The 24,240-nt window shown below is 40.9% G+C and overlaps 2 protein-coding genes across 3 annotated transcripts in view; one reads left to right on the top strand and one right to left on the bottom strand.

The window, feature by feature from the left end:
• cacna2d3a (calcium channel, voltage-dependent, alpha 2/delta subunit 3a) overlaps nt 1-24,240 on the bottom strand; it is a 106,774-nt gene that overhangs the window by 4,652 nt on the left and 77,882 nt on the right. For both annotated transcript variants that reach the window (XM_086141220.1, XM_086141221.1), the window contains 14 exons: nt 23,352-23,397; nt 22,885-22,982; nt 22,653-22,746; nt 22,279-22,374; nt 22,005-22,126; nt 20,975-21,052; nt 7,550-7,611; nt 7,183-7,227; nt 7,026-7,088; nt 5,820-5,890; nt 3,389-3,464; nt 3,182-3,234; nt 2,333-2,388; nt 494-608 (listed from right to left, as the gene is read on the bottom strand). In XM_086141220.1, the coding sequence (XP_085997346.1) occupies nt 494-608; nt 2,333-2,388; nt 3,182-3,234; nt 3,389-3,464; nt 5,820-5,890; nt 7,026-7,088; nt 7,183-7,227; nt 7,550-7,611; nt 20,975-21,052; nt 22,005-22,126; nt 22,279-22,374; nt 22,653-22,746; nt 22,885-22,982; nt 23,352-23,397 (1,075 nt within the window). The remainder of the gene's footprint in view (nt 1-493; nt 609-2,332; nt 2,389-3,181; nt 3,235-3,388; nt 3,465-5,819; nt 5,891-7,025; nt 7,089-7,182; nt 7,228-7,549; nt 7,612-20,974; nt 21,053-22,004; nt 22,127-22,278; nt 22,375-22,652; nt 22,747-22,884; nt 22,983-23,351; nt 23,398-24,240) is intronic.
• On the top strand, nt 12,739-18,405 carry lrtm1 (leucine rich repeat transmembrane protein 1). The gene is made up of 4 exons (XM_086141223.1): nt 12,739-12,988; nt 14,277-14,661; nt 14,775-14,980; nt 17,163-18,405. Exons 1-4 carry the CDS (start codon nt 12,952-12,954, stop codon nt 17,681-17,683), a joined length of 1,149 nt encoding a protein of 382 aa, XP_085997349.1. The 5' UTR covers nt 12,739-12,951; the 3' UTR covers nt 17,684-18,405.

Genomic DNA, 24,240 nt, shown 5'->3' with positions numbered 1-24,240 from the left:
CAGTCACTCACTCTCTCTCTCCCACACACACACACACACACACACACACACACAAGTTCTGAGTTTCCCTGGCAGCTCCACAGCTGGGAGCAATGAAGGGCCCATCGGAGGGATCCAGAGAACACCCCACAATTGCCTGGCAGAAAAGCCCAAATTGTTAATGGGGACCACACTCATTTTCCCATTTTTAAAAGGAAGCTTTTTTTTTTCCACCCCCCACCCCCCACCCCCGTCTCTAAATGCCTCGTACTTCAAACTGCTGAGGAGAGTGTGTATGTGTCAGATGGATTGGCTGGATTTAAGCTTTTTTTCTTTGCAGACAATGCATTAAAATATACTTATGACGAGAATAAGACAGCTAAAAAAAAAAAAAAAAAAAAAGGCCTGCCCGTTTTATCCTTTCTTTTTTAATCATCGGCGCATATTTGTATAAATAGCTTTTAACTCTCGCTAGTAAACTTAATTACACACGTCTGATATAAAAGTCTCTTACTTGATGCAGCCTTCGCAATCGATGTGTCCTGTGTTTTCCTTGATGGTCCTCTCGGAAACGAAGGCCGGGTATTCCGTGTCACACGGTACCTGCATTGTTCGCCCCATCCTTTGAGCTGACCGAAGTGAAGAGAAAAAAAAGTAAAAGAAGAAAGGAGAGGTGAAAAAAGACAGAAAACAGAAATTGGGAGAGGAAGAAACACAGTTAAAGTTGTTGAGACGTTCCTGGAACCGAAACTGTACATTTCAAACGCCGGCTTCTATTTAAACTACTTGTGCAAATAGATTGCAAGTAAAAAGTTAAACACACCACATCCTTACAAATATACAAGTTTGAAAGAAAACATAATTTCTGAAGCAGAGTTGCCTCTTGTCCTGTCAGAAATATTTCCAGTGTAAACCCGGGCCGGGGGTTGCTGCGAGCGTTGCTTGAACTCTCCTGCCACCCAGAGGTCTGAAACATCACTACAGAAGTCAAATGACGGTCGAAGCGGGAACCTTTCGTTGCGGCTCAGTAGTTCCGAGGCAGCCTCACCTCAGCGACGACAAATACCGCACTTATTTGCATTTTCATCTTAAACATTAAATGATACGTCATCTATTTTCACGAGCTCAGTTTCGTCGAGGCAGACAAAAATGCAAAAAATAAAAAAACAAACAAACATAGAGCCTTAAAGAAGGTGGATTATGCATAAGATTTGAAAGGATTGGTTTAATTACTCCATGTTATCGGCGGAGCATTAGGCGAACGCACGTGTGCACACGTGTGCACAATTGTACACCAGACACATACACTGCCTACACGTATAACGCCCGGGATTAGTTCAGCCTGATTGGCCGCGTAGACTGGGTTACAGGCTGATAAATTGGTGTTCTTCAGCTGTGTGTCACGGGCCCATGTCCCTATTGTAAAAAGATATAGAAAGTGGTGCTAAGACCTGAGGCAAGCCAGCTGTGAAATTGTCTCGACTGCTTGGCAAGCAGCAATACTCAGCTTCACTTCACTCAGGATAAGAGGGTGCAAGGAAAGCATTTTAAAGACCTTCATTTTGTGGTTCGCTTGCTCTCTTGCCCCCCCCCCCCCCTTCCCTCACATCCACACACAAAATATTTTCATAAAAGTTTTGGCTGGAATTAATACTACAGTATGATGCTGCCGAGAGGGGCTTTAATTCCAGAGAGGCAAACCGTATGCAATACTCCAAAAAGCATTAGGCATCACAATATTTATAAGTCGCCGGTAATCACATGAATATGTGCATGTCGGCATGAAAGGACATGAATCCCGACAACAAAAGAATGAAAGACGGAGTAAGGAGAGAAAGAGCAATAGAATAAGTGAGAAAGGAGGAAAAGAGGCTGTTTTTCTCCTGTTACAAAGTGGATACTGCTTCCCACCGCTACCAATATGACGCACATCCGTACCCATCATAAAATCATCAAGTATGGCTGCCCCCCCTCACCCCCCACCCCCGGACACACAAATAAGTATAAATGTGTGTGCAGACAGACGTACGCGCACCGGCGTACACATGCGTGCAGAATCGCGCGCGCGCCATTCTGCATTGAGGTCATTTGAGGCAATCTTGTGTTTTGTAGTTTTTACTCGGTTTTGGACGGGGCCTCTTTATTCTGTTTTTCCAGTGGTCAAACTGACTCAGACCGAGAGGCAGCGAAGGGGAAGTTGAAGACTGGAGGTCAGTGCTGAGGAAGCAGGAAGTTGTTTATACAAAATGCAATAGATTTTATTCGGACAGATCGTATTGTGCGTTTAAAGAAAAAAAGTCAGAAGTCATATGCAATATAAACAACGTGCGGGAAGCTTGTGTTCATTATTTACCTTTAGCTGTGAGGTCAGAATGCCACCAACTGTACAAGTTGAACTCGACCAGAAATCTAAATGCAAAGACATCAACTACATCAATGCAGCCCTTCTTATGTAACACGCAGATGACCATCAGTTTGACATGAAACGCAGTTATGGCAAAGACATACATTTCTGTTCTGTCCGGCGCTATTTTCGCAGACCTCCTAATTTCTTGGAGGCTGTTTAATCGTATCAATCACGATCACATTTATTTTTCCAAATGGATCGTTTAGGTGATTTAAGCCACTTAAAAACTAACAGTCGTTCCGGTGCTTATCTTGCTAAGTAAATTAACTAAGTCTTCCAAAGTGTCGGGAGAATTAAAGGATGATTTAATTTAAACAATATGGTCATGACATCAACTATAAAGAGACTGCCATAACTTCATTCCAAAAGACTTGATGAGCGATAACTGGTTTGAAATCTGTCTGTACTGCGTTCATATTTTTTTTTTTTTTTGACAAATGCAGTGCAGCACTGGATGGGAATAAAGCACATAAATCAAACTATCACTAAATTTCGTGAGTCTCAACAGGCCGCAATGGCGGCACTGACAGCTCAATCCTCCTATGATGCTCTGTGATGACAACAGACCACCCAGGATGAATCTGTAACTACAACATGGCATCGCAGAATTCGTCTCCACAGGAAACATCAGGTAGCCATTACAACTCGTGATCGCATCAGCATACATGCGGGTGCGCTCATAAACAAATATACATTTGATGCACGCTGAAACACACAGTTGATTTGATCTGACAAGGGGAGACAACCATATGCGAGTGTGCGCTATTTCAGAGAGACACGACACAGAAGCCTTACATGACAAGCTCGGTGAGGATCCACTTCACAGCGGAGAAGAAAGCAAAGTAAGGCTGAATAAAGAGAGAGAGAGGGAGAGGAAATCAGTCACAAAGTGCAAACAAGAGTCCAAACTAACCGGAAGCATCAGCACACTGAGACCCGGGCACTGAATTAGAAAGAACGGGATTAACGAAGTGCACCGGTGTTTAAAAATGCAATACTCACATCCAACAGTGTGTGTCCACTGTCACTACTCTCTGAGTAAACCCAACACAGAGCTTGGTAGTCATAGAGGGTGACTCTGAATAGATAAAGAAAAAAGGACACAGAACACGTCAAATACATCAGACGGGAAATAAGACAGATAGAATATGTATGACTTGTCATTAGCGACGCTTTTGAAAATTGCCGATTCGGTAATAATGGTCCTGACTCACATTCCCACTACTGCTTCTTGTCTGTCGGGCCCTCTGGCCCCGTTCTACAGCGGGGGAGGGAAGGAACGTTCCCACCTGGTCCGAAACCGCTGCTTTAACTTCAGACTCTACGCTGAGCGAATGTGGCAAGAATGGGAACAGGAAAGCAACTGAAAACTGAGAGCTTCCCAAGAGGTGCCTCAAAGTGATGCAGGAAGGTGTGTGCAGATGATTTGGGGATATTTGGGGGGATATCAGCGGATTTGGGGGCTCTGCAAAGCCTGAGGGTGTGGGGTCTGGATCTGTCTGGTTAGGTTATTAAAAGGACGTCCAACATATATATATATATATATATATGCTCACTTATACAAACGCACTATGCAATTTCTTATAACATTTGCTGCCATACAAATACATTCTATGATGTACACAATAGATCCTGCCTTCATGAAAATCAGGTGTTTTTATTTAAGCACTTTAAAAATATGTGTTTTTCCTGAATCGTCATGAGTTCTGGTGTTCATGTGTTCCTTAAAGTACTGACGTATTGGACACATTGCATTGCACCATATAAAGAAATATTAATGTATATGCTTCCAAATAGCCCAGCACTACATTTTAGCACTCATTTATCTGATATTTCATTTTGTAGGATTTTACGAAACAATAATTGATTTGATTGGGCATATTATTAGGACACACACCAAAGGTATTTATGAGGACTTTGACGGAAATGGTATCTTAAATGAAACATAGGCTATCTATGAATGCAGAAATGCTCAGTAGTGTTGCTTAGTGACTGCTTATTCCTCTTCTGTAGCATAATGAAAAACACCACACCGGTGCGTTAATGGGGGTTTTAAAAGTTAGATTACTATTGGAGAGGCCTTTGACAAAACTTAGTTTGCAAGCATGTGTGCGATGTGTGCGTGGGCTCAGTCTATCCGCAGCCCTGGGCGATGTTCAAGCTTTAGTCGCCGTCACAGATTAGTAATAAGCCCGGCCACGTCACAGTATTGGCAGTAAAGCTATATTAATGTAACATGAGTGAAGTGAAATGTGGACGATTATTGTTTGTGTGGTTACATTAATTGTCTGGGAATACAACTAGTCTAGTTTAGTTTTGCTTACTTTAAAAGAAAGCGGAGTGAAAATATCTTTAACATATTTCATTTTGTCCTCAACCGGAGTCTCGACGCTTGAAGATGGCAGAGTTTTAAAAATTCTTTGATGTTTGTAATCTCGATGAAAAGTGTTCATCAAATTGGCACGTTGATTCCCTTCACATGGCAGTGTGTTCCAAGAGATCACACTGGATTCGCAAGTTTTAAGATCTAGAAGTTCTATTAATCACCGTGCTAATACTTCACTGACACAAGTTGTATTATTCAGTCATCACCTGTCAAAATCAATTTCACATAAAGGCCCGTCATCCAACCTCAAAGATTTACAGAAAGCACGTTGGTTGAACGAGTGGGATTGTACACTATTTGCCGACAGCTTTCAAGGTTCATCTTTATGATAAACAGGCGTGACTCTCTACTTGGGTGATGATTTGTCACCCGTGATTTTTATATAAGAGGACAGCATGACGACGATCTCCTCCCCCGCGTGCTGAAGGCAGAACTAAATGCTGGGCACGATCTCCTCGCAGTCCCGAAAATGCGGTTACGAGCTTCTGTGCAGCCTAAATGTATACTTGTATTGCGGATCAGAGTAAAGAGTCAACAGACATTAGACCGAACCGGTTTGAGTCTTGAGGCCAACTTAAATATGTGTCAGTCTCTGTCTGTTTCTCTGCATGTCTGCTCTTGAGAATGGCATCTTCTCTACTTAGACGTCTAAATTAATTGCAGAAAGTCACCGCCCTGCGCTCCCGGCATTTTTAATGCTCCGCAGCCAGCAGCACACTTTTTGAATGTGCGCACATTGGTTTTTTTCATTATTCCAACTTTCTCCAAATTCCTTCATTTCAGGAAAAGATTTGCTGTAATCCCCTGACGGAGAACTCCACTAAGCAATGGGTCAAAGTTCGGCACTTAATAGCTCAACACGATCAGCCAAGTTAAGAGCTGTCAGCTCGATTGGTGACATGCTATCATTCTGGGGCCTGACTGATATTACACACATGGATTTGCACACGCACACACACACACATAAAAGTGCATACACACTTGTACGGACATTTGTACTGGCACAAACTGGTGCACCTCCACACACCATCAGGTTGAAATACTTACCTCTTGAAAGAGCCCATCTGCAGAAGCTTACTCATTACAGCTCCCTCTGCTTCTCCAAAAAAATTTCCAGTCTGACAAAGAAAATAAAGGGGTTCTGAGTGAAGATCATAAAGTGAATCCTTATAAAAACAATATCTTAATAACAAAAATAATTCACATGCCGACTGCAACGTTTTCTAGATTGACTGATGTGCCTGTGGGATCATTTATCGAAAAATTATCACTTCCCGGCTCCTCTGCGTACATGGCGGAGTGTCCTTGGGCAAGACAGTGAATCCCGAGCTGCTCCCGATGTTCTGGTTAACACCTTGCATGGGAGCTCCGCCGCCATCGGAGTGTGTAAATGGTCGAATGCTATCCGGTGTACGGCGCTTTTATAACGCAAGGTGTGAAAGCGCTCCATAAGCGGAGATTTAAAACCATGTAGTGAATAAGTTCTGTCCTAATTTGCAAACGGTCAGAGTTCCATTCATAAACCGCTGACTGACTGATCAAAAATATGACCGTTGTCCTTCGTCTATCTATTTTCTCAAGATTTTTTGCAATCCGAGAGGCGCGGTCTCTTGGGATCTCACTCCAGAGGAAACAAACGCGCAATTAGCCTCACGCGACACAGAACGACTGATTCTGCCAACGATTAATCACAAACTCTTAACAACATTTCAACATATCCCTTGTATTTTCTCCCCATAATAACCGTGAGGAGACAAAACATGACAAGCGCAACCTCAGACGCCCCGTCACCTCCTTGTCGGAATCTAAGTTTAGAAGCAAGGGAGTGAGAGACGCATAAAAAGAACATGCACGGGAAGGGCAGCGAGGGCCAACGGGATGACATCGCGAGGAACAGCTTGTGACAACATGTTTTTGACATCCAGGCAGTGGGTTTGTGTTGTGAGCCAGCGCTGTGCCTATCTGGCAGTATCTGTGAGCATTCTGGATGACAATACTGTATATAAATGATAGAGAAATTGAAAAAAAAAAAAGGTGTTCAATTAAATTGTTATATGTTGACTATTATTAAAACCAATGGTTTTGTATTTCTAAAGGGCTTTGCAAAAACCTGCCGCAGCTGAGTGTGAACTGGTGTCTTGTTCCCACTGAAAGCAAATAAATAAATCCATATGCATAATTTGAAATAAGGTAAACATTTAATTTGGCCATGCAACTCGACTTCATCTGTGTCCGACTGTAGAGATGTCTTACCAGAGTGTAGTCCTCTGCAACAAGAATGAATCCGTTGTTGTCAATGAGGTAGCAGTTGATATTCTGGTAAATAGAAAAACATATTTAATAGGAGTAGGAATGGAGTTTTTGGGAAGGGAGAGACGGAGGTTTGATTGTGAATGACAAGGCTACGGACCTCTTCATCGCAACTTATGGAGCATTTGCCATCCAGAGCTGCACACTGAAAGATGAAAAATATAAACCGTGTCTGTTTGTCACCTGAAATAGCGATTTCATTCGGTAAACGACGCATTTAATTCATTCCGGTCAGAGAAAAAATACTTGTGCATGCGGAATTTCGACACATTTAACGTTTGTCGTCAGCAGATGTAATAGAGTGCAGATGTGGAACACATTCACAATTGCATATCTTGGTGCGATTCTCCCCCGGCTTTCCCAAAATATATTGATTTTATGAATGTTCTACCACAATTGCTGTTTCTTTTTCATGATGTGTTTTTAAATACATGTTCCTTTTTTTAAGTTATCAAAAGAATGTGCACCTGTCTGCTCGCAGTCCAGAATTTCTTCTGAAAGAATTCCAGCTTCATCTGAATTCCCACAGCTGCAAAGACGGAGGACACGGTCAGTAGGAAGAGGCATCACAAAGTGTCACACTGAGTGACAGTTCCAATCAAATCCAACATGTGAGATAATTCATAGACGCTAAATATATAAGAGCTCGTCAAAAGTATCGTTTGACTGTTGCACGCCGCTGCTGCCGCTCCTGTTGGGAAAAAAAAGGGCAATTACTGCCGACATTATACATCTGTGATGCTATTTATATGGAAAGTTGTGCGTGTTTGTGTGTGTAAATGTAATACTTTACTATGCATATGTGCACGATTGATGCTAACCACACTCAAAATGTGGTTTCACACCAGAACTCTCTCTCTCTGTGCCCACATGAAATCAATCCCATTCCTCCATCAGCCTCCCTGTTGTTATCCCAACAGGCACTTTCAGAGTTGGTACACAAAACTGCTCTCACTTCTATAATCCTCATCCCAGCAGGTCCCTAAATGCACAGATCTCGCCAGAATGCCATTCCTGGGGGAAAGAAAAAGGTCTTTGACATAAAATATGTTGGCCTTTTTTTATTTGACTGGGAAAGACTGACACATTCACCGCAGGCTTTAACTTCCCCCTTTCCTTCCACATGTTCCTCTCACACTGCCCTCTGTTACTAAAGACTAAGAAGAACCCTATCGTTCTCTCAGCAGGGGGGTTCGCTATAACTCGGGGGTCTCTGAGTCTTCCCAGGAACAAATTTTGAGCCGTTCCAAAATGAGCATCCCGGGAGTAAATTATATTCAAGTGAATCTGCAGTTTTTTGGATGGCTTTAACAGCTGTGAAATTAAAGTGCATTTAAAGTTGTAATCTTCAAGATTTCAGTCATGGTTGATCTGGCAGTACCTGTCATTACTCGTGGCGAAGGCAAGTACGGTGAAATATGACTAATTCTAGATTTCAACGCGCAGCAAAACCTACTTACACAAATATCGGGCCTTTTTTCACCAATTTGGGAGCAAACGATTTTATTCCGCTCAGTGCCTCTGAGTCTGCTACTCATCAGAGAACAGTGGAAGCAGCACTTTGCCCGCACTACTTCATTAAACTGGTGCAGTTCCTTCTTGTTTTTCTACCACCTACATTACTTTAAATGACTCTGCTGAAGTGGCGTCTAGTAACAATCACATGCCGTTTTCCTTTGAATATTTTATAATAAAAGTGAAATATTTGTTATGCAAACCTACAGAAAGTGAACTTAGTACTGACTTGACACTTCTTCAGTTTGCAGCTCCTTGCAGGTTTGAGTGGGAATGGAGTTTTAAGGACCAACCGCCATCGGCAGGTAGATTCCAAAATCTACAAACCCGCTCGTTTGTTTTTGTCAAGCTTCATCATGTAAATCTTTAAAATTTTAAAGGTAAAACACCTTCACAACAACAGTGGACATCATGACTGTAAATAAGATTTCTGCTCAAGCAGAGCAGCGTTTTTACACTTTGTGGTGACACAAAGTGGGAGGGAAGGAGGAAAGGTGACAGGTGAGCTACTTGATGTGATGCGATGCCTTATTTATAAGTTGCTCTCTTGGCCTCGCTGTTCAAGTGCCCATATAACGTGATTTCAGAAATGAGATGACATTTGCTCAACTTTCATGCCTTCCTGCACAGAGGGTTGTGGGGATGCTGGAATCAGTCCCAGCTGACATTGGGCAGCCAATTCGGCAGCGGCCCAAACATTATACATACAACATTTTCTATTCTTTTTTTTAATGCCATTGTAATTAAATATATTCTGGTCTAAATACCTTTTGGAGACAGAGAATGTGTACAGAATGTCAACTTTTGCATTATCAATTGCAGGTGGTGTAGATTGTCTCCCTTCTACATGTAAAAATGACAAGCTATCATGACCTGCTACTGTCAGCAGTTGTGTCAATTTATTCAAAAAGTATCAGTTGACAGGCAAAATTCTTCAGTGGATTGTTTTCCGGCAGGTGTGTAGTGGAGTATTTCCCTCTGCTGAAACGCATTCCACTGGTCTCCACTTTAACTGCGTGCATGTATGATTGTTAAGTGCAGCCGGGCACTGCTGTGGCCTGTTTTAGCCTCAGCCCAGAGGAACAGGTGCAGATTATTCCATCATAAGCTTTGCCAGATCCTTTCAGCAGCCCACCATTTCTACACCCACATATGAAACCCAGGAGGAGTGGCTAATTTAAGATGCTGGGCAACAGCAGTGAAAACAGAACCTAGATTATTAAGACAATAACGGATATGACATCATCCCTTTAATTAAAAAAAACTGCTGTGAAAATATTGGGATATTATAAAGACTAATAAAAAAGATCAAACTAATTTGATAGCAAAAATAACGCAAATTCTGGCACATAAACAAGAGGTTTAAATTTGTTTTAATCTGATAATGGAAATTCGTAGCTATTTTGTATGAAATTCTTGGATTTTTAAGGTGCTTTCCATTCTTGCTCTGGAATTTTATAATTCTTGCATCTCCACATACAGTGGATATACGAGAGCTGCACAGGGTTCAACTGCTCAAATATTATCATGATGGGTCAGAGTAATAAGACAAAAAGACCAAATCCCTCTCACTCCCGCTTGGGAATACTGTACACAAAATGGGGCATTTCAATTTTTTAGGTATTACTTGATAAGTCAGGGGTATTTATGCTGAGCTGGGTTTATGTATCCACACACGGAGGAGGGCATAAAATCTATCCCAAATCCACCCCATCACCGACGTTCCATCAACCAAATGCAAGCCGAAGTAGGTGACAAGTTTTGAGCTTATTGCTATTTGACACCAACAATAATATTAATTTCCTTAAACAGTGCTAGGTGTCGTTTGAGGTATGTCCCGGCTGTGTTTCTTATTATCCATAAAATAAGTTCCCATAAAATTTAGGCATTGAAACTATAGACCTACACATGTCATAAATACTCAGAGTTTTGGAAAATATAATAAGTGAATTTGTTGCCATTGAAATCCAATAGTTTACAGTTCGGTGTGAGGATAGAGTAAGGGATCAGTAAGGGATGTTTTAGGCCTGAATATGAAGTTAATTGTTTCATTGTTGAGAATAATTTGTATTAATTTTTCTAAAGCTGTGTACCTTTAGAAGTAGAAAAGTTATCAAACATGGTCATACATAAATCATGCAACCTGCCATTTTTGGCCTTCAGGCTGTATCATTCTATACGGCGTCACTGTTTGTGGAAGTGTAGAAAAGTCTGTGGGATTTAAATTATTATATGGTACCATTTTTTTCTTTTAATCTTTTTTAATACACCGAGACTCTTACCAATTTTCTTAACTGACCGTTATATAAACAATATTGCTTTTTAGTGACCCCCCACAGGCTTTCAACAATAGTAGATCTCTCGTGCAAAAATGACCGGATTTGTTGCCTGGGTTGCCTTAGCGCAGCACTTAGATAAATGATGACTGTGGTCACTGCGTATTCACTCAGACTAAACCGAATGCAGAAGTGCACTCTTCAAGGGAGTGTGGATGAAACTGTAGTTCTCATTACATTGTATTTGTGCACGTTTTGGAGAAAAAGAGTGAAAGAGAGAGAGAGAGAGAGAGAGAGAGAGAAAGAGAGATGGTGGACTTCTTTGACCTATTAGGTTTGGAATCGGTTTATTGCTGGGGTGCAACATTAAGTTTTGATGTAAAGGTGAAAGGCGAGGGTTTCAAAAGCCTCTTCATTTGAACATTGTTTTGCTCCAGGGGTGAAAGCTTTATGCACATTAAATAAATAAACAAACAACTAAATAAATAAATGACTTAAGGAACAAAATAACCCAGATTTGAGGCCAATATAATTTGCAAGGAAGAGAAAACGTACATCAGCTAAATATGATTTTCTATCAAATGATCTATTTGGCAATAAATAAAAAGTGCAAGACGTCAAAAACACAATTAGACTGGGTCAAAGAAAAATGCAGTTACGCGGTTTGATAATGGTTTAACAAAGGATGACCTGGCACAGTTTTGTAATTTAAGTCAGGGGTCTTTCTTCTGATGGCAAAATGATAATAGCAACAAGCTAATAAGAAATTCCCCGGAACAAAAAGTATAGCAAAATGATCGACATGTAAGCACATTATTAGACATTGCTCATATATACCAAATCAAATCTGATCACTTAAAATTAAATGAAATGCTATTTCTGCAGCACACAACTCATATAATTTTGAATCCTTCAGGAATGGTAAAGACACAAATCACGAGTGACATCAGAGCAAAAACCATGACAGGAACCACCTGAGGTCAGACTTTGAGTTTTGATGTATTAATGATTAAAACAATTCAGTCATTAATCTCTTCCTCTTATCCGTTGTGCTTTTTTTTTTTTCCTTCCCCTTCAACTGATGCAGGGGCTCTAGAGAGCTTAACAGTCTATCCATTCACATGCAGAAATATCCAATGTAGATTTATTGCAATAGCTTAATATCCTACTGTGAGTCTGTGTGTGTGTGTGTGTGTGTGTGTGTGTGTGTGTGTGTGTGTAAGTGTGTGTGTATTTTGTGTTATTGTGCTGGGGGCTTGTTCTGCCATCCTTCCTGCCCATGGCTCATGCATAATAAAGTCAGAGAATGCCACAGCAGTGGGCATCCAATGGCTCTTGCGATGTTGAAGCATTTGTGTAGACACACAATCCAGATCCTATTTTGCTGTGGTGAATTCTTGCCACAGTAACAGGAGGTAGCATGAAAGTCAGTGTGTGTGTGTGTGTGTGTGTGTGTGCACGCAGAGATTTAAGAGGCACAGCTGTCCGCTGGGAAATGACACACCGTCACATACACCAATGCAACCAGGGGACGGAGAGCATTGGAAAGGAAAACAGACACAACGATACAGAGAGGAAAAAGAGTTGATTCAGATTCACTGGAGCAGCAGGAACAAAAAAAAAAAAAAAAAAAAAAAGGAGCATTGAAGAAGACGAGGAAGGAACAGATGAAGAAGAAAAAAAAACTGCATGACGACAAATACAAGAAATAAAATCACACAGGCGGAGAGTCTAAGAGAGCAAGGCAGAGAGCGAGTGAGAGAGAGGGAGAGAGAGAGAGGGAGAGGGCGCTATCCAGCTCCAGCCCCAGTGATTCCCATACTGGCTGCCTGACAGGAAGCTCTACGCTCTGATCTGCCCCCTCTGATGAGCTTTCATGCCTGTACTGGAGTGCTGGAGATCCTGCAGGCAACACAGGTTTCTACTGTTGATCTAGGCCTCTTTAATTCCCACTCGTTGGCTATAAAACCTGCCTACATGAGAGTCCAGAAAGCTAATCTCAAACTCAGAGACTGCTGATGGCTCACCAACAAGGGACAGTCACCAGAATCCAAACAAGAAGACAAAAAGGATATTGAATGCAAGCCAGACAAGGACAACTGGCAGATATGAGAGGTAAGAAAAAAATCACTGGAATGATCAAGATGAATGCTTTTTTTTCATGTGTGTCTGTCTATCCGTGTGTGTTTGTGTGTGTGACAAGGTGCACACTATAATTTGTTGAGGGCTGTGTGTTGTATACATTTCTGCATAATTACAGCACTGAATGCAGTTTGTTTGTGTCACTCCCAGAATTGCACCTGTCAAAGTCAATGTTACAGTCATACTATCATGTTTATTACCATAAATAAGCATAGCATCAGAGGAAAACACACTCCTCTTGACTTTCTGTTAAAATAATCCACAGAGCTGATACGCAAAAAATGCCTGCATTTGCAGTTGAACGTGAGACTGTTTACGACTAAGTGAACACATGTGAAGGCACATGTGAGCGACTGCAGACTTGCATTCAAACACACTTACAAGGATGCAATTAGCAGTGGGCTGTGCAGAAAAGCATGCTAATTCCAACCTGAGCCAATGCTCGGATTAGTACGCACAGTGTTTGCTAACAGGAGACGAACGAGGGAGACAAAGCCCGAGTGATACGAAGAGAAAGGCCAAAAAAATAAGATAAATCAAGATTGTTCTGTCCCATTCATTGTCACAGTTTGTGGATAATAACTAAAATTGGTTTGCACTGAAATTATTCAGGACATAAACATGAGTATCTGGATCATAGAACAGGACCATTTTGCTCTTCTTTAGTATTCTATCTTTGGAGATGAACCACGGTGCACCTAAAGCATCTCTACAGAATCTGAGTATTACATGTAATGAAGCTACATTCCCAGGCATGGTCTCAACTTGGTTTCATTGAGCCTCGAGCCAGTCCAGCCAATGCTATAAATACTGCTGTGATGCTCCAGAAGGAATGGTCATGTGAAGTCATCTCAAAGGGAATCAGACACCCAGTATCTGCTGTGTATGGATTTGTGTGTGGGTAGAGAGTGGGTGAGGGGTTATTAGGCTTTGGTGAAGTCACTAAAAGTCTGTCTAAGGGTGCTCGGAGGTGGAAGTTTGCATAATAGAAACAAGTTCCCTGTTTTGGTTATGACCACTACTACAGTGCTGTCTGTGCAGAGGAAAACAGGACTATGTTATTTGGAAAAACAATGGTGTATTTACATTACAAAGATCCAAATTAAACTATCACTATGGGATTTCTTTCGATGGGATAAAATGTCATCTGATACTAACAATAATAACAATAATAATAATAATAAGTATAATTATAATTGTTAAAGCGTAGTATAAAAGTTTTAGATGTGTGATTGCTTATTGCTTCTAATTGTCTCCACAGCCGTACTGGTATGCATCCTCTTCTCTGTCCTCCCTTTGTCGAACGCCTGTCCAAAGGACTGTAGCTGCAACGCCAACACCAAAGTCGTAGACTGTCGGGGTCGTGGCCTGTACGACATCCCGCGTCGACTACATCCAGATACTCAAGAATTATATCTTCAAGACAACCGTATCCGAGGGCTCGGAACGATGGCTTTTCGAGATATACCCTTCGTCCGCATTCTTGATATATCTAATAACTCTATCACGTCAATTTCCCCAACTGCTTTTTTGGGTCTCAGAACTCTGCAACGACTCAGTCTGGCCTACAACAGCTTGAGAGAGCTTGACAAGAGATTATTTGGACCTATCCACTCTCTGTCACACCTTGACCTTTCACACAACAGGTAAAAACAAACTGGAGAACAAGCCTTTACGTAGCTCAATGCATAAGTGAATAGTTTTGGTTCCATATGATCAATAAGACAATACTATTTCTTTACTATTCCCTCCTACTTAGTTTGTGGGCCTTGTCTGGAGCCATGGGGGACAGTCTGAGAAACCTGAGCCACCTGGGGCTAGCACACAACAGGCTAACAAGACTGGACCGCTCACTGTTGGAGGCTCTCGGTCGCCTGGAAAGCCTAACATTGCGAGGCAACTCTTGGAGGTGTGACTGCCAGCTCATAGGCCTCAAACTCTGGTTGGAGACCTACCTCTTCAAAGGTTAGAGCATTAAAAGCTCCAGAGAGTAGCTAGAGTAAGACTGCAAAGGTCCTGGCATTTACTGAAATGTCTTCTCCATAAATTATGGTAATATTTAATCTGGGCGATACTGAAACAAACAAGTGTACTAAAACAAGGGAATACATGGAAACTAGATAGGGAGTTTGTTTGCTAAATGTTAAAATCCATACAGAACTAAATGTCATCATGCTCACAATCCATCAAGGTATATAAAACAATGGAAGGTTGCCACACTTATCTGCCAAGGAATATTACCAGCATGGACACGAAAAATGTCCAGTGGCTCCTGTTTAGACTATATTGAAAGAATATATAAATTCTCTGCAGGATTTGGTGGAATGGTTCATCAGATAAAGTAAAAAAAACTAGTTAGACAGAAATTGTAGATGCTCAACAAAATGGGGCAATAGTTGGAGGGGAAAAATAAATATAAAAACCAAATAAGTAAAAAAATATATATGCATACATACATACACACACACACACACACACACACACACACACACACACACACACATACATATATATATATATATATATACACAACTTATCTGTGAAAGTTTTTGTGGATATGATGGAAGTCTCCAGTGTCTTTGAAAGAATGGCAAACATATGATGCAAATTGATTTAGACAGCTGGATAATACAGCGTAGAAATCATAATCCAATACAGCTGCCACTGACAATTGTTAACTGTGACCAAAACCAAGAGTGATCAAGCTTGGACAACATTGAAAGCGTGTGTGAATTTCTCCCAGTTCTGGTGAAATTGGTTGATTTAAGAAAACGTCATAAATTCCAATCAGCAGTATTGGCATTCAGCAGTTACAGGTGCAAAATCAAAGGGCTTTATGTTGCTCCAATTCATATTTGTGTAATGTGTCTGACAGGTACAACTTAGTTTCCAAAGGATTCTTTGGTTGTTTTCTTTTTCCAGCAACCATGTTATTTAATGTCACACACCTTAAAATGGTATTTCACCATTCCCAAAATGTGGTCCAACTTACACTTCACAGCATGTGTAGTTGCAATGATGACTTGATTCTTGAGTTGCAGTGGAAACTTGAATGATACACTGCAGCTGCGGTTATACAAGTAAAAAAATTGAAGCTTTGCATTTACATACAGCATTAAATGCATAGGGACCAAGCGCTGTGCCTGTAGAGGGTGTCCGTAACGTCATTATCCCTTTTAAAAATCCCCCTATGTCTTATTGTTGTTGATACACCTCATATGTGTTATGCAACACTATCCTATGGAACATATTATGTAATTTGGAAACAATGGTCTCAGCAGGATTTTCTGTTTTTTATACTTTTTCCATTCCTTGTAGGATTTTGTGCATCATGACCTTTCAGGGCTTCACGAGTGAGCAAGGACAGAATAATTGCACGACATTGGGTATGCAGGATTTGGAAGAAAACACCAAGCAGCTGTTGGCAGCTGAGAATTTCTATTGGCCATTTGATACGCATCTCATCTTGGGGGTGAAACACGTGTCGAACATGTTATGGAATTAAAGTAATGATATATAGTAGTTCAGGTAGACAATCGGCAAAATAATCCTCACGAAACTCGAAAAAGCGTCTTGCAGCAATGAGCATTTTTTGTGAAAAACCAATGCAACAGATCTTAAACTAGAAATACCATGCTCAAGGGTTTGCAAGATGAATTGCCAACTAAATTACTGTACACGCTTAATAAGCGCCTGCACAGATTACATAACAAAATAAGCAGTGTACAGTGAAAGCTTGGCTCACTTGGAGTCGGTCCCCCTGCCTTCCTGCTTGTGGTATCCTGACAGAGCTTTTCTCTGTTTAGTTGAAAATGATATTTACCTCAAAATAGAGCACATGAATCCAATACTTTATACCAATAGGATACGTCCTTAATGGGAAACCCTAATAGGAAATGGCAAAGGCATAAAGAAAGTATCAGGACATGCATGATGAATAATAATTGTAGCATACAGGAATAACTCCCAAAGCATCGCCTTACCACTATTCTGATTTGTTTATTTTCTGAAACGACCAATAAGTATATTTTATCGAGTAATCCACCGTATGACGGCGGTCATTTATTTATGAAGATTTACATCATTTAATGCAACTGGCTGATGCGTTTCTGATATTTGTTTTCTGTTTCTGTTCCTCATCGTCAAGGAGGAGCGGTGGACGATGTACTCTGCGTACAGCCAGAAGAAATGAGGGACAGAGACCTACGGAAAATCCCTTACCAGCTCTTCCACGCCTGCATGACTACGAGCTACCATTACCTGTTTGCCAACATACATCACCTGGAGTCTGAAAAGCTACTGCGCGGCCACATCCATGGCAACCACGCTCATCCCTCAAGCCACGCTCTCCACGTCCCTACAGGAATGGGAGAGGGATTTGCCGGTGGGGGAGGCGGAGGGGGAGCGAGTGTGTCAGAGTGTGAAACTAAGCAGAGGCAGCGGCCTGTCAACTTGCGCCACGCTATCGCCACAGTTATAATCACTGGTGTGGTGTGTGGGATCGTGTGTCTGATGATGCTGGCTGCAGCGGTGTACGGCTGCGCCTACGCCGCAATCATGGCCAAATATCAGCGAGAGTTAAAGAAGAACGAGGAGCTGGCAGCAGCTCACACAACGGATCACAGCGCACCGGATGAGAAAGAACCGCTGGAGAATGCTATCGCCTAGGATGACCACATGAATCCTGAACTTGAATCTTAGGCCTCAACCCTTTAACCTAATTGTCTCTGGAAGCTGTGTGTATGTGTGTGTGTGTGGGCTGGTGTGGATGTGTGTGTGTGTGTGTGTGAGATTTTGAGACAGAAAGAGAAAGATTATTTAGATATGTATGTGTATGTTGACTTAACTTTTGGAACTTGGGTAGCTACTTTCCACAAGTATTTGACTATGCACTGAGGCGAACTGTCATTTTCATGTATGCCATTGTGGGAGGCAGGCCAAAGAATTCAAATGAATCAATTCCATTTTTTTGTCTGAAAAATCCATATCAGAGGTACATAAATGCCTATATTTATGATTCTGTAATTCTAGGTATTAGTTACTAGTATTATTCTGATTTTCTCAATTTTGGCTGTTGTTGATAGTTTCCAATTTTAAGTTGATTTTAAAAATTTAAAGTAGGCAGCTGTTGTCGGTTATCTTTTAAGTTGTAGTGGCTGTAAGACGAGAAATGTGTTGTTTTTTTTTTCGTGTTATCATTTGTGCTTTAATTCTGTGTACATGTGTGAGTACAATGCACATATTCATAGGGAATCTAAGGAATTTGTGCCTAAAGTGATATCGGTTTTGAAGAGAATATATGTTTTCTTAAAGTCTTTTTTTTCTTGAGTTGCTGGGGGATGGGAAGGTCTTTGAAGCAATAATGAAACAAACTAAAACAAAACACACAATGCACTCTGACTTGGCCTTTTTTTCCGTGCAACCGGGATCTATGACGCTGAATTGTTGTCCTGCTAAACAGAATCACATCCAGACACAAAAAGATTTAGTGAAATCCAGTTATTCTTGCCTGCGAGTCAATAGCAGTTATATAATGGTAGACATGTCTCTCAGTATATATTATATAAAATAAAGGAAAAAATTTTACCTGAGTGCTGTATGCATGTTAACTACATTTAAAAAAATGTATATTTCAACATATGTTCAAATGGTATTCTGGGCAAAAAAAAATGGATCTTAATGTAAACGTCTGTTGATTTGAGCCACAGAAAAAAGTATTCTACCACACTGATTTTACATGAAGACTGGGACAAATTCACGCGTTGGTTCAGAATTCAATAGAAATAGCAGTCTCAAGTTCGGAAGCATTACAAATCAATTCAATGTCTTGCAAGAGCAACGTAGCAATTATATTGCATGTTCATGCACAATTTCTGCTGCCGAATGAATTCTTAGATCAATGTCACTTAGATCTGCTAAATGAAGCTGTAACACGATATAATAAGCCAACAGAGCAGATTTTAGCCTGGTCTGGTACTGAAGTGGACATCCACATACACAAATGCCTTTGCTCTTAACAGCTGACCTAACTTTCATGGCTGTGTGCATTACCCCGGCGAAATCATTGCACGTGGCTCACATTGTGACCGAACACACACACACACACACACACAAACATGCATGCACGCCCACGCACACACGCGCAGAGATATGCTGGTATTCGGGCTTGTGTATGTAGGCACACGGTACCATTGTGACTCAAGCGATGTCTGCAGGGCCCGTGGTGTGTGATGTCATCAGCCTGTCCTGTTAAGTTAGTGTGTTCGCGTATTCACAAGTCTACAGCTCGCTGGAGCGCAGGGCAGTGAAAACTGGCCCCAACCGGCCCGCACCACATTTGCATTCAAGCCTACATTTCTCCTCCCATCGGACTCTCTTATATAAAATCATCTTTACAAGCATCCCCCAGTCCGACAGACATAATCATCATTACTGTACATCAGCACCCACTATAACAATAAGGCCCAATTTTTTTTTACCCACTTGTCCTTTGGATTGCAGCTTCTAATATTAAAAACAATGACAGACGATTAGGAAATAACAGTAATAACACAGGGCGACCAGGGTGAATCCTTACTGATCGCTCGGACAACATATGAACCGCCCTGGTCTTGTGTGTGTGTGTGTGTGAGAGAGAGAGAGAGCCAGAGAGAAAGAGAGTGAGAGACAGAGATGGAGATAAAGATAGATAGATAGAGAGAGAGAGGGAGCTGTGGCACCACACAGACTCTCCCATCTCTGTCCTTCTGCTCCAGTGGTTTCCCCCAGGCCAGAAGTACCCACAATGCATTGCTCTCATGTCATCACAGTCAAGCACCGTGAAAAGAAATGTTCTCTTTTCCTCCGCTTTTATTTATTTTATTTTTTTTTTAGGTGTTTTATCACTGCACTTCTAAAACACGTTCTTCTCTTTTCCTCTGATGCAGCGTTTTTTTTTTTTGTTTTTTTTTTTTTTTTTGCAGTTGACATTACTGGCTCTGATCTGCAGAGGAGATAATCATCAGTGTTCTTTTAAAATGAAAGGGGAAAATTTGTGCTCCACATTGTTCTTTTGTACAGTATAATAGGTGATGGAAATGTTTGCAATTTTCCCCATGACCTGCATTTGAATAGATTAACTTCGGATTTCAAGACAGTGGAATAAAATGTTAGATTAGGGCACCACAGGAAAACAGGAATTCCACAGTGAATTGTGCTGAACCACGAACGTGATGCTATCTACATATTTTAGCACTTGCTTATTTCGCATTTTTCTACAGATCAATGATTATCAATGTGTCAATGTCATGTAAGTATAACCTCATGTACGGTACAGAAGCAAGTTAAATGATGCAAAATGTCGAGGGTTGTAGTGTGAATTTATGTCTGAATTATCTCATTAGCTAAAGAGCAACTTCCCAAAAGATAATGCCAAACTTTGCTTATTTCTTTCCCCCTCAATTTTGACATTCACTCCCTGTTCCTCGCCTGTGTAGAGCTGATGGCTAACAAAGGCCAGTTTTCATACCATCGACTCTCTGATTGCATGGATTTGAATTGTATGGGCATGACACGGTGGGGCATCTGAGTCACGAGGACATGAGACTCAGCCGGCCGCAATGAAATGCTATCGGCCACAATTTGTCCTAACTAAGCAATACTGCAAAATAGGGAAAAAAGATTATCAAAAAAAAAGAGAGTTGTTTATGAGACTTTTTAAATGGATATGTTTCGATGTAATGAAGCCTTGCACTTCTATCTTGTCCTCGAGATCTCTCTGAATCTAAACTGGTGCAGGATCAAGCTCTCGAATAAAAAAAAAAAAAAAACAGGAAAAAAAAAACAATATACCCATTACGTGCAGTGACTCTTGTGACTAACAGAAAAATCAAGTGGGGAAACAACTTTGCAGCAGGGCTATGGATCCTGTGAGAAAATGACAGGAGAATTTGTGTAAGTGTGTACATGTCAGACACTTACCTGCAGCTATGGGGGATTTCCTCTCATCAAGAAGCTGAATGGCAGTGCTGGTCAATACAACACTTTTGTTTTCTGCTCCTAAATACATAGCACAAGCACACGCACACACACAGACACAACAACACATACATACAACACGTACAAATCACATCATGATCATGCAATGATTACAAATATTTCTTCTGCATTGGCCACACGGTGATTAAAGAGAGAGACCCTCTCACATACAATCCAGAGCCCTATTTCATGACTACAACTAACAACTACAGAGGAGGAGGAGGAGAAGAGTGCATTTCAGGCGAGCCCGGCAAGTAAATAAGAGGCTTTCAGATCGTTTGTATTAGCTGTGTCTAATGGAAAGCCTGAGGTTGAGAACAGATGAGAAAACATTCCCCCATTCTGAAGAGAAGTCATTTTTAAAGTCATAGTTTAGCTGAATATACCATGAGGTTCCTCTTTGTGTGTGTGTGTGTGTGTGTGTGTGTGTGTGTGTGTGTGTGTGTGTGTGTGTGTGTGTGTGTGTGATTTGGAGAATGTGTGTTTGTATGTGCATTCTGGCTAAAGTCTGTATGGAAAGGGCTGAACCTCTTCCTAAAGTATCTTATTTCAAACCACAGCAATCAGACCTGTCCACAAGAACACAGCCCAGAATTAATAAGACAGGAAGGGGAGGTAGAGATGCATGGCTGGGGGAAAAAGACTAAATATGGGTGTGTAGAAAAAAACATTTTTAAAAAAGCAGTGTTTTAAATACGAGTTTAACGTTCTGCTCTTGAAACTGATATAATGTATGTTCTCTTGGAATCCCCCTTTATGCCTCTGGAGTTTTTCAGTTTTATTTCAGACACATGGTGGTGCCATTTTCACAATAATCACTTTATGAACATCTCAAAGTGGCTACCAGAGCTATGTTACAGATGGTGGATTATTCCCTTCCTTTCTCTTTTTAATGGTACCCTTGTTGGTATCAGGTTGATATCAGGTGTCGTCACTGTCTCGATGCTCATTGCAAAGCTATTTTATTACTAACCAGTGTTGAAAGGCAGCGAGTACACAAAGGTGCCGGGAACTTGCTCCGCTGCCCTTTTGTACCACAGGGGAAAATGATCAGCATTGAACACGCCCTCTTTGTCTTCAGCTGTGAGGAAGTCTCTTGAAACACACAAGAGTATTGATATGATGACACAAACAGCACACGTACCAACCAAAATATACTGTACATAAAAAGAGAGATGCTCGGTGCTGCACATGTTGCCTATTTCGTCAGTGCACACAAAAAATACACACAGATTTTGTTTACTTACTGGCTTGTGAGTTCATCAGGCACGACAAAAAGATTGACTCTGGAGAGGCCCGTTCTTGTCCCAAGATAGGCGATCTCGACTCCTTTATCAGAGTTCCTACGCGGGGTTAAAAAGAAACAAAATGAAACAATAGCATTTAAGACATTCACACATTCACAATCACACCTAAGTCCAAAAAACCCATTGTAGCATTCATCATATGGATGATTAAAAAGCAATGGCATAAAAATGACCGTGTCTCTAGTGAAGACAGTAGATTCAAAGTGATTTGCGATTTCAGTCTTTGTTGTTTTAAGCTTGACTTTAGTTTCACAAATAAAAATGTGCACTCTTCCAGATAGTCGTGCAGCGAGAGAGAGAGATGGATGTCGTACTCGGACTTGTTGAGCACCAAGCTGGTCCAGTAAGCCTCCAACGGTGCCGTCACCACCGCGTCAAAGAGAACTTCTTGAATCAACTCCTTGTCACCTAACACGGCCAAAATAATAATTAGCTATCGCATCACTTTTTAAACACATGCAACCGGTAAATCCACATTATTGACATATCTGCACATAAAAACCAGACAATATCACAGCGAGGCGATGAAGAGGGAGGATCACTCACACTGCAAGTGGGGCTCGTGTCCACTGAGGTAGAGTTTGATCGCCTCTATCTGGCTCAGGTAGCGATGCTCCGGGTGCTCATCTGTGTTGCAGTATGTCCTGTTGTACAGACAAAATGGACATTATCCACATAACACGTAGCCATATGATGTAACACACACACACACACACACAAATGAACTGCGAAACCAAAGAGGATTTCAAGTTGATCTGAATTGGCTCGGAGAGCATTTCCTGGTGTTTATCTAGAAGTGGGTTTCCAATGTAAGTGACTGTTAGATAGTAACATAAAACACTGTGTGAGAGATTAATGGATTTGAGAACAACAACATAAGACTTTAAACGTATCAAAAAAACATTTATTTTATTTAATCATAAGAAAATAATATTGAGGATATTCTGAATGAAAAATAACTTGTGAAAGAAGAATTAGGATGACATTGCCTGAAAAAAGAAACAAACATTTACCATTCATCTGCAAGGGCAACATCTGGATGTTCCAAATCATGAAGTCCTGTATTGTAGAAAAAGAAGAACTAAAACGAAGGCATAGAAATCACTCTTTCTCACATACACACACATTTTCATACACAAAGGTGAAAAATGTGCTTTTGGGTTAACTGTGACAGGTCTGATTAGATCAGGAAGAGCCAAGTCATGCTCAGAGAGTTCTGCATGATGGACATGTTTAGAGGAACAGAGAGACGTACATAGACCACCTCCACATGAACATTAACATGCATGAGGCTGGACGTGAAAATAGACACACGTGCACACATACAGACAGACGCACATACAGGCAGAGCTGATACACACACACACACACACACACACACTGCCCAAATATGAGCAAGTAAAACCCACTGAAAGAGCCACTAAAGAAATATTTAACTTCCTGACCAACAAATTTTATTATGATATCACACCATATCATTTGTGTGTATTGGAGAAAAGGGTGAAAGAAGAGTAGAAGAAATGTTGGAAATGATGAAAACCACAGGCACAGAGGAATACATTATTTTTGGAGTAATTGACATCATTAGCACTGGATGTGTATTTTTTTAATTCAATTTCTACAAACCACTATTAAATTTCAAAGTAAAATATTTTGCTAAAAAATATTTATATTTTGGCAATAATGGAAGTTTCCTTTGTAGGAATTGGTTGACCTGGTTGTGGATTAAACTACCCGAACTAAAATTAGACAGCCACAACATGTTGTTTACATTCTGTAATGTAGTGACAATACTTCAATTGTGAAAAAGGCTGGTTGTGGCTGTTGTACAAAAGTAAGACTCTGACCATTATGTTGCACACATGTCAAGTAGAATATTGGATATAGGATGCAAAACATTTT

The sequence above is a fragment of the Fistularia commersonii genome, chromosome 34 (genome assembly GCF_037954325.1).
Source record: "Fistularia commersonii isolate RoL2024-O1a breed Wild chromosome 34, RoL_Fcom_v1.0, whole genome shotgun sequence".
Taxonomy (NCBI): domain Eukaryota; kingdom Metazoa; phylum Chordata; class Actinopteri; order Syngnathiformes; family Fistulariidae; genus Fistularia; species Fistularia commersonii.
The sequence above is the reverse complement of the archived record's forward strand: the minus strand, read 5'-3'. Positions and strand labels throughout refer to the sequence as shown.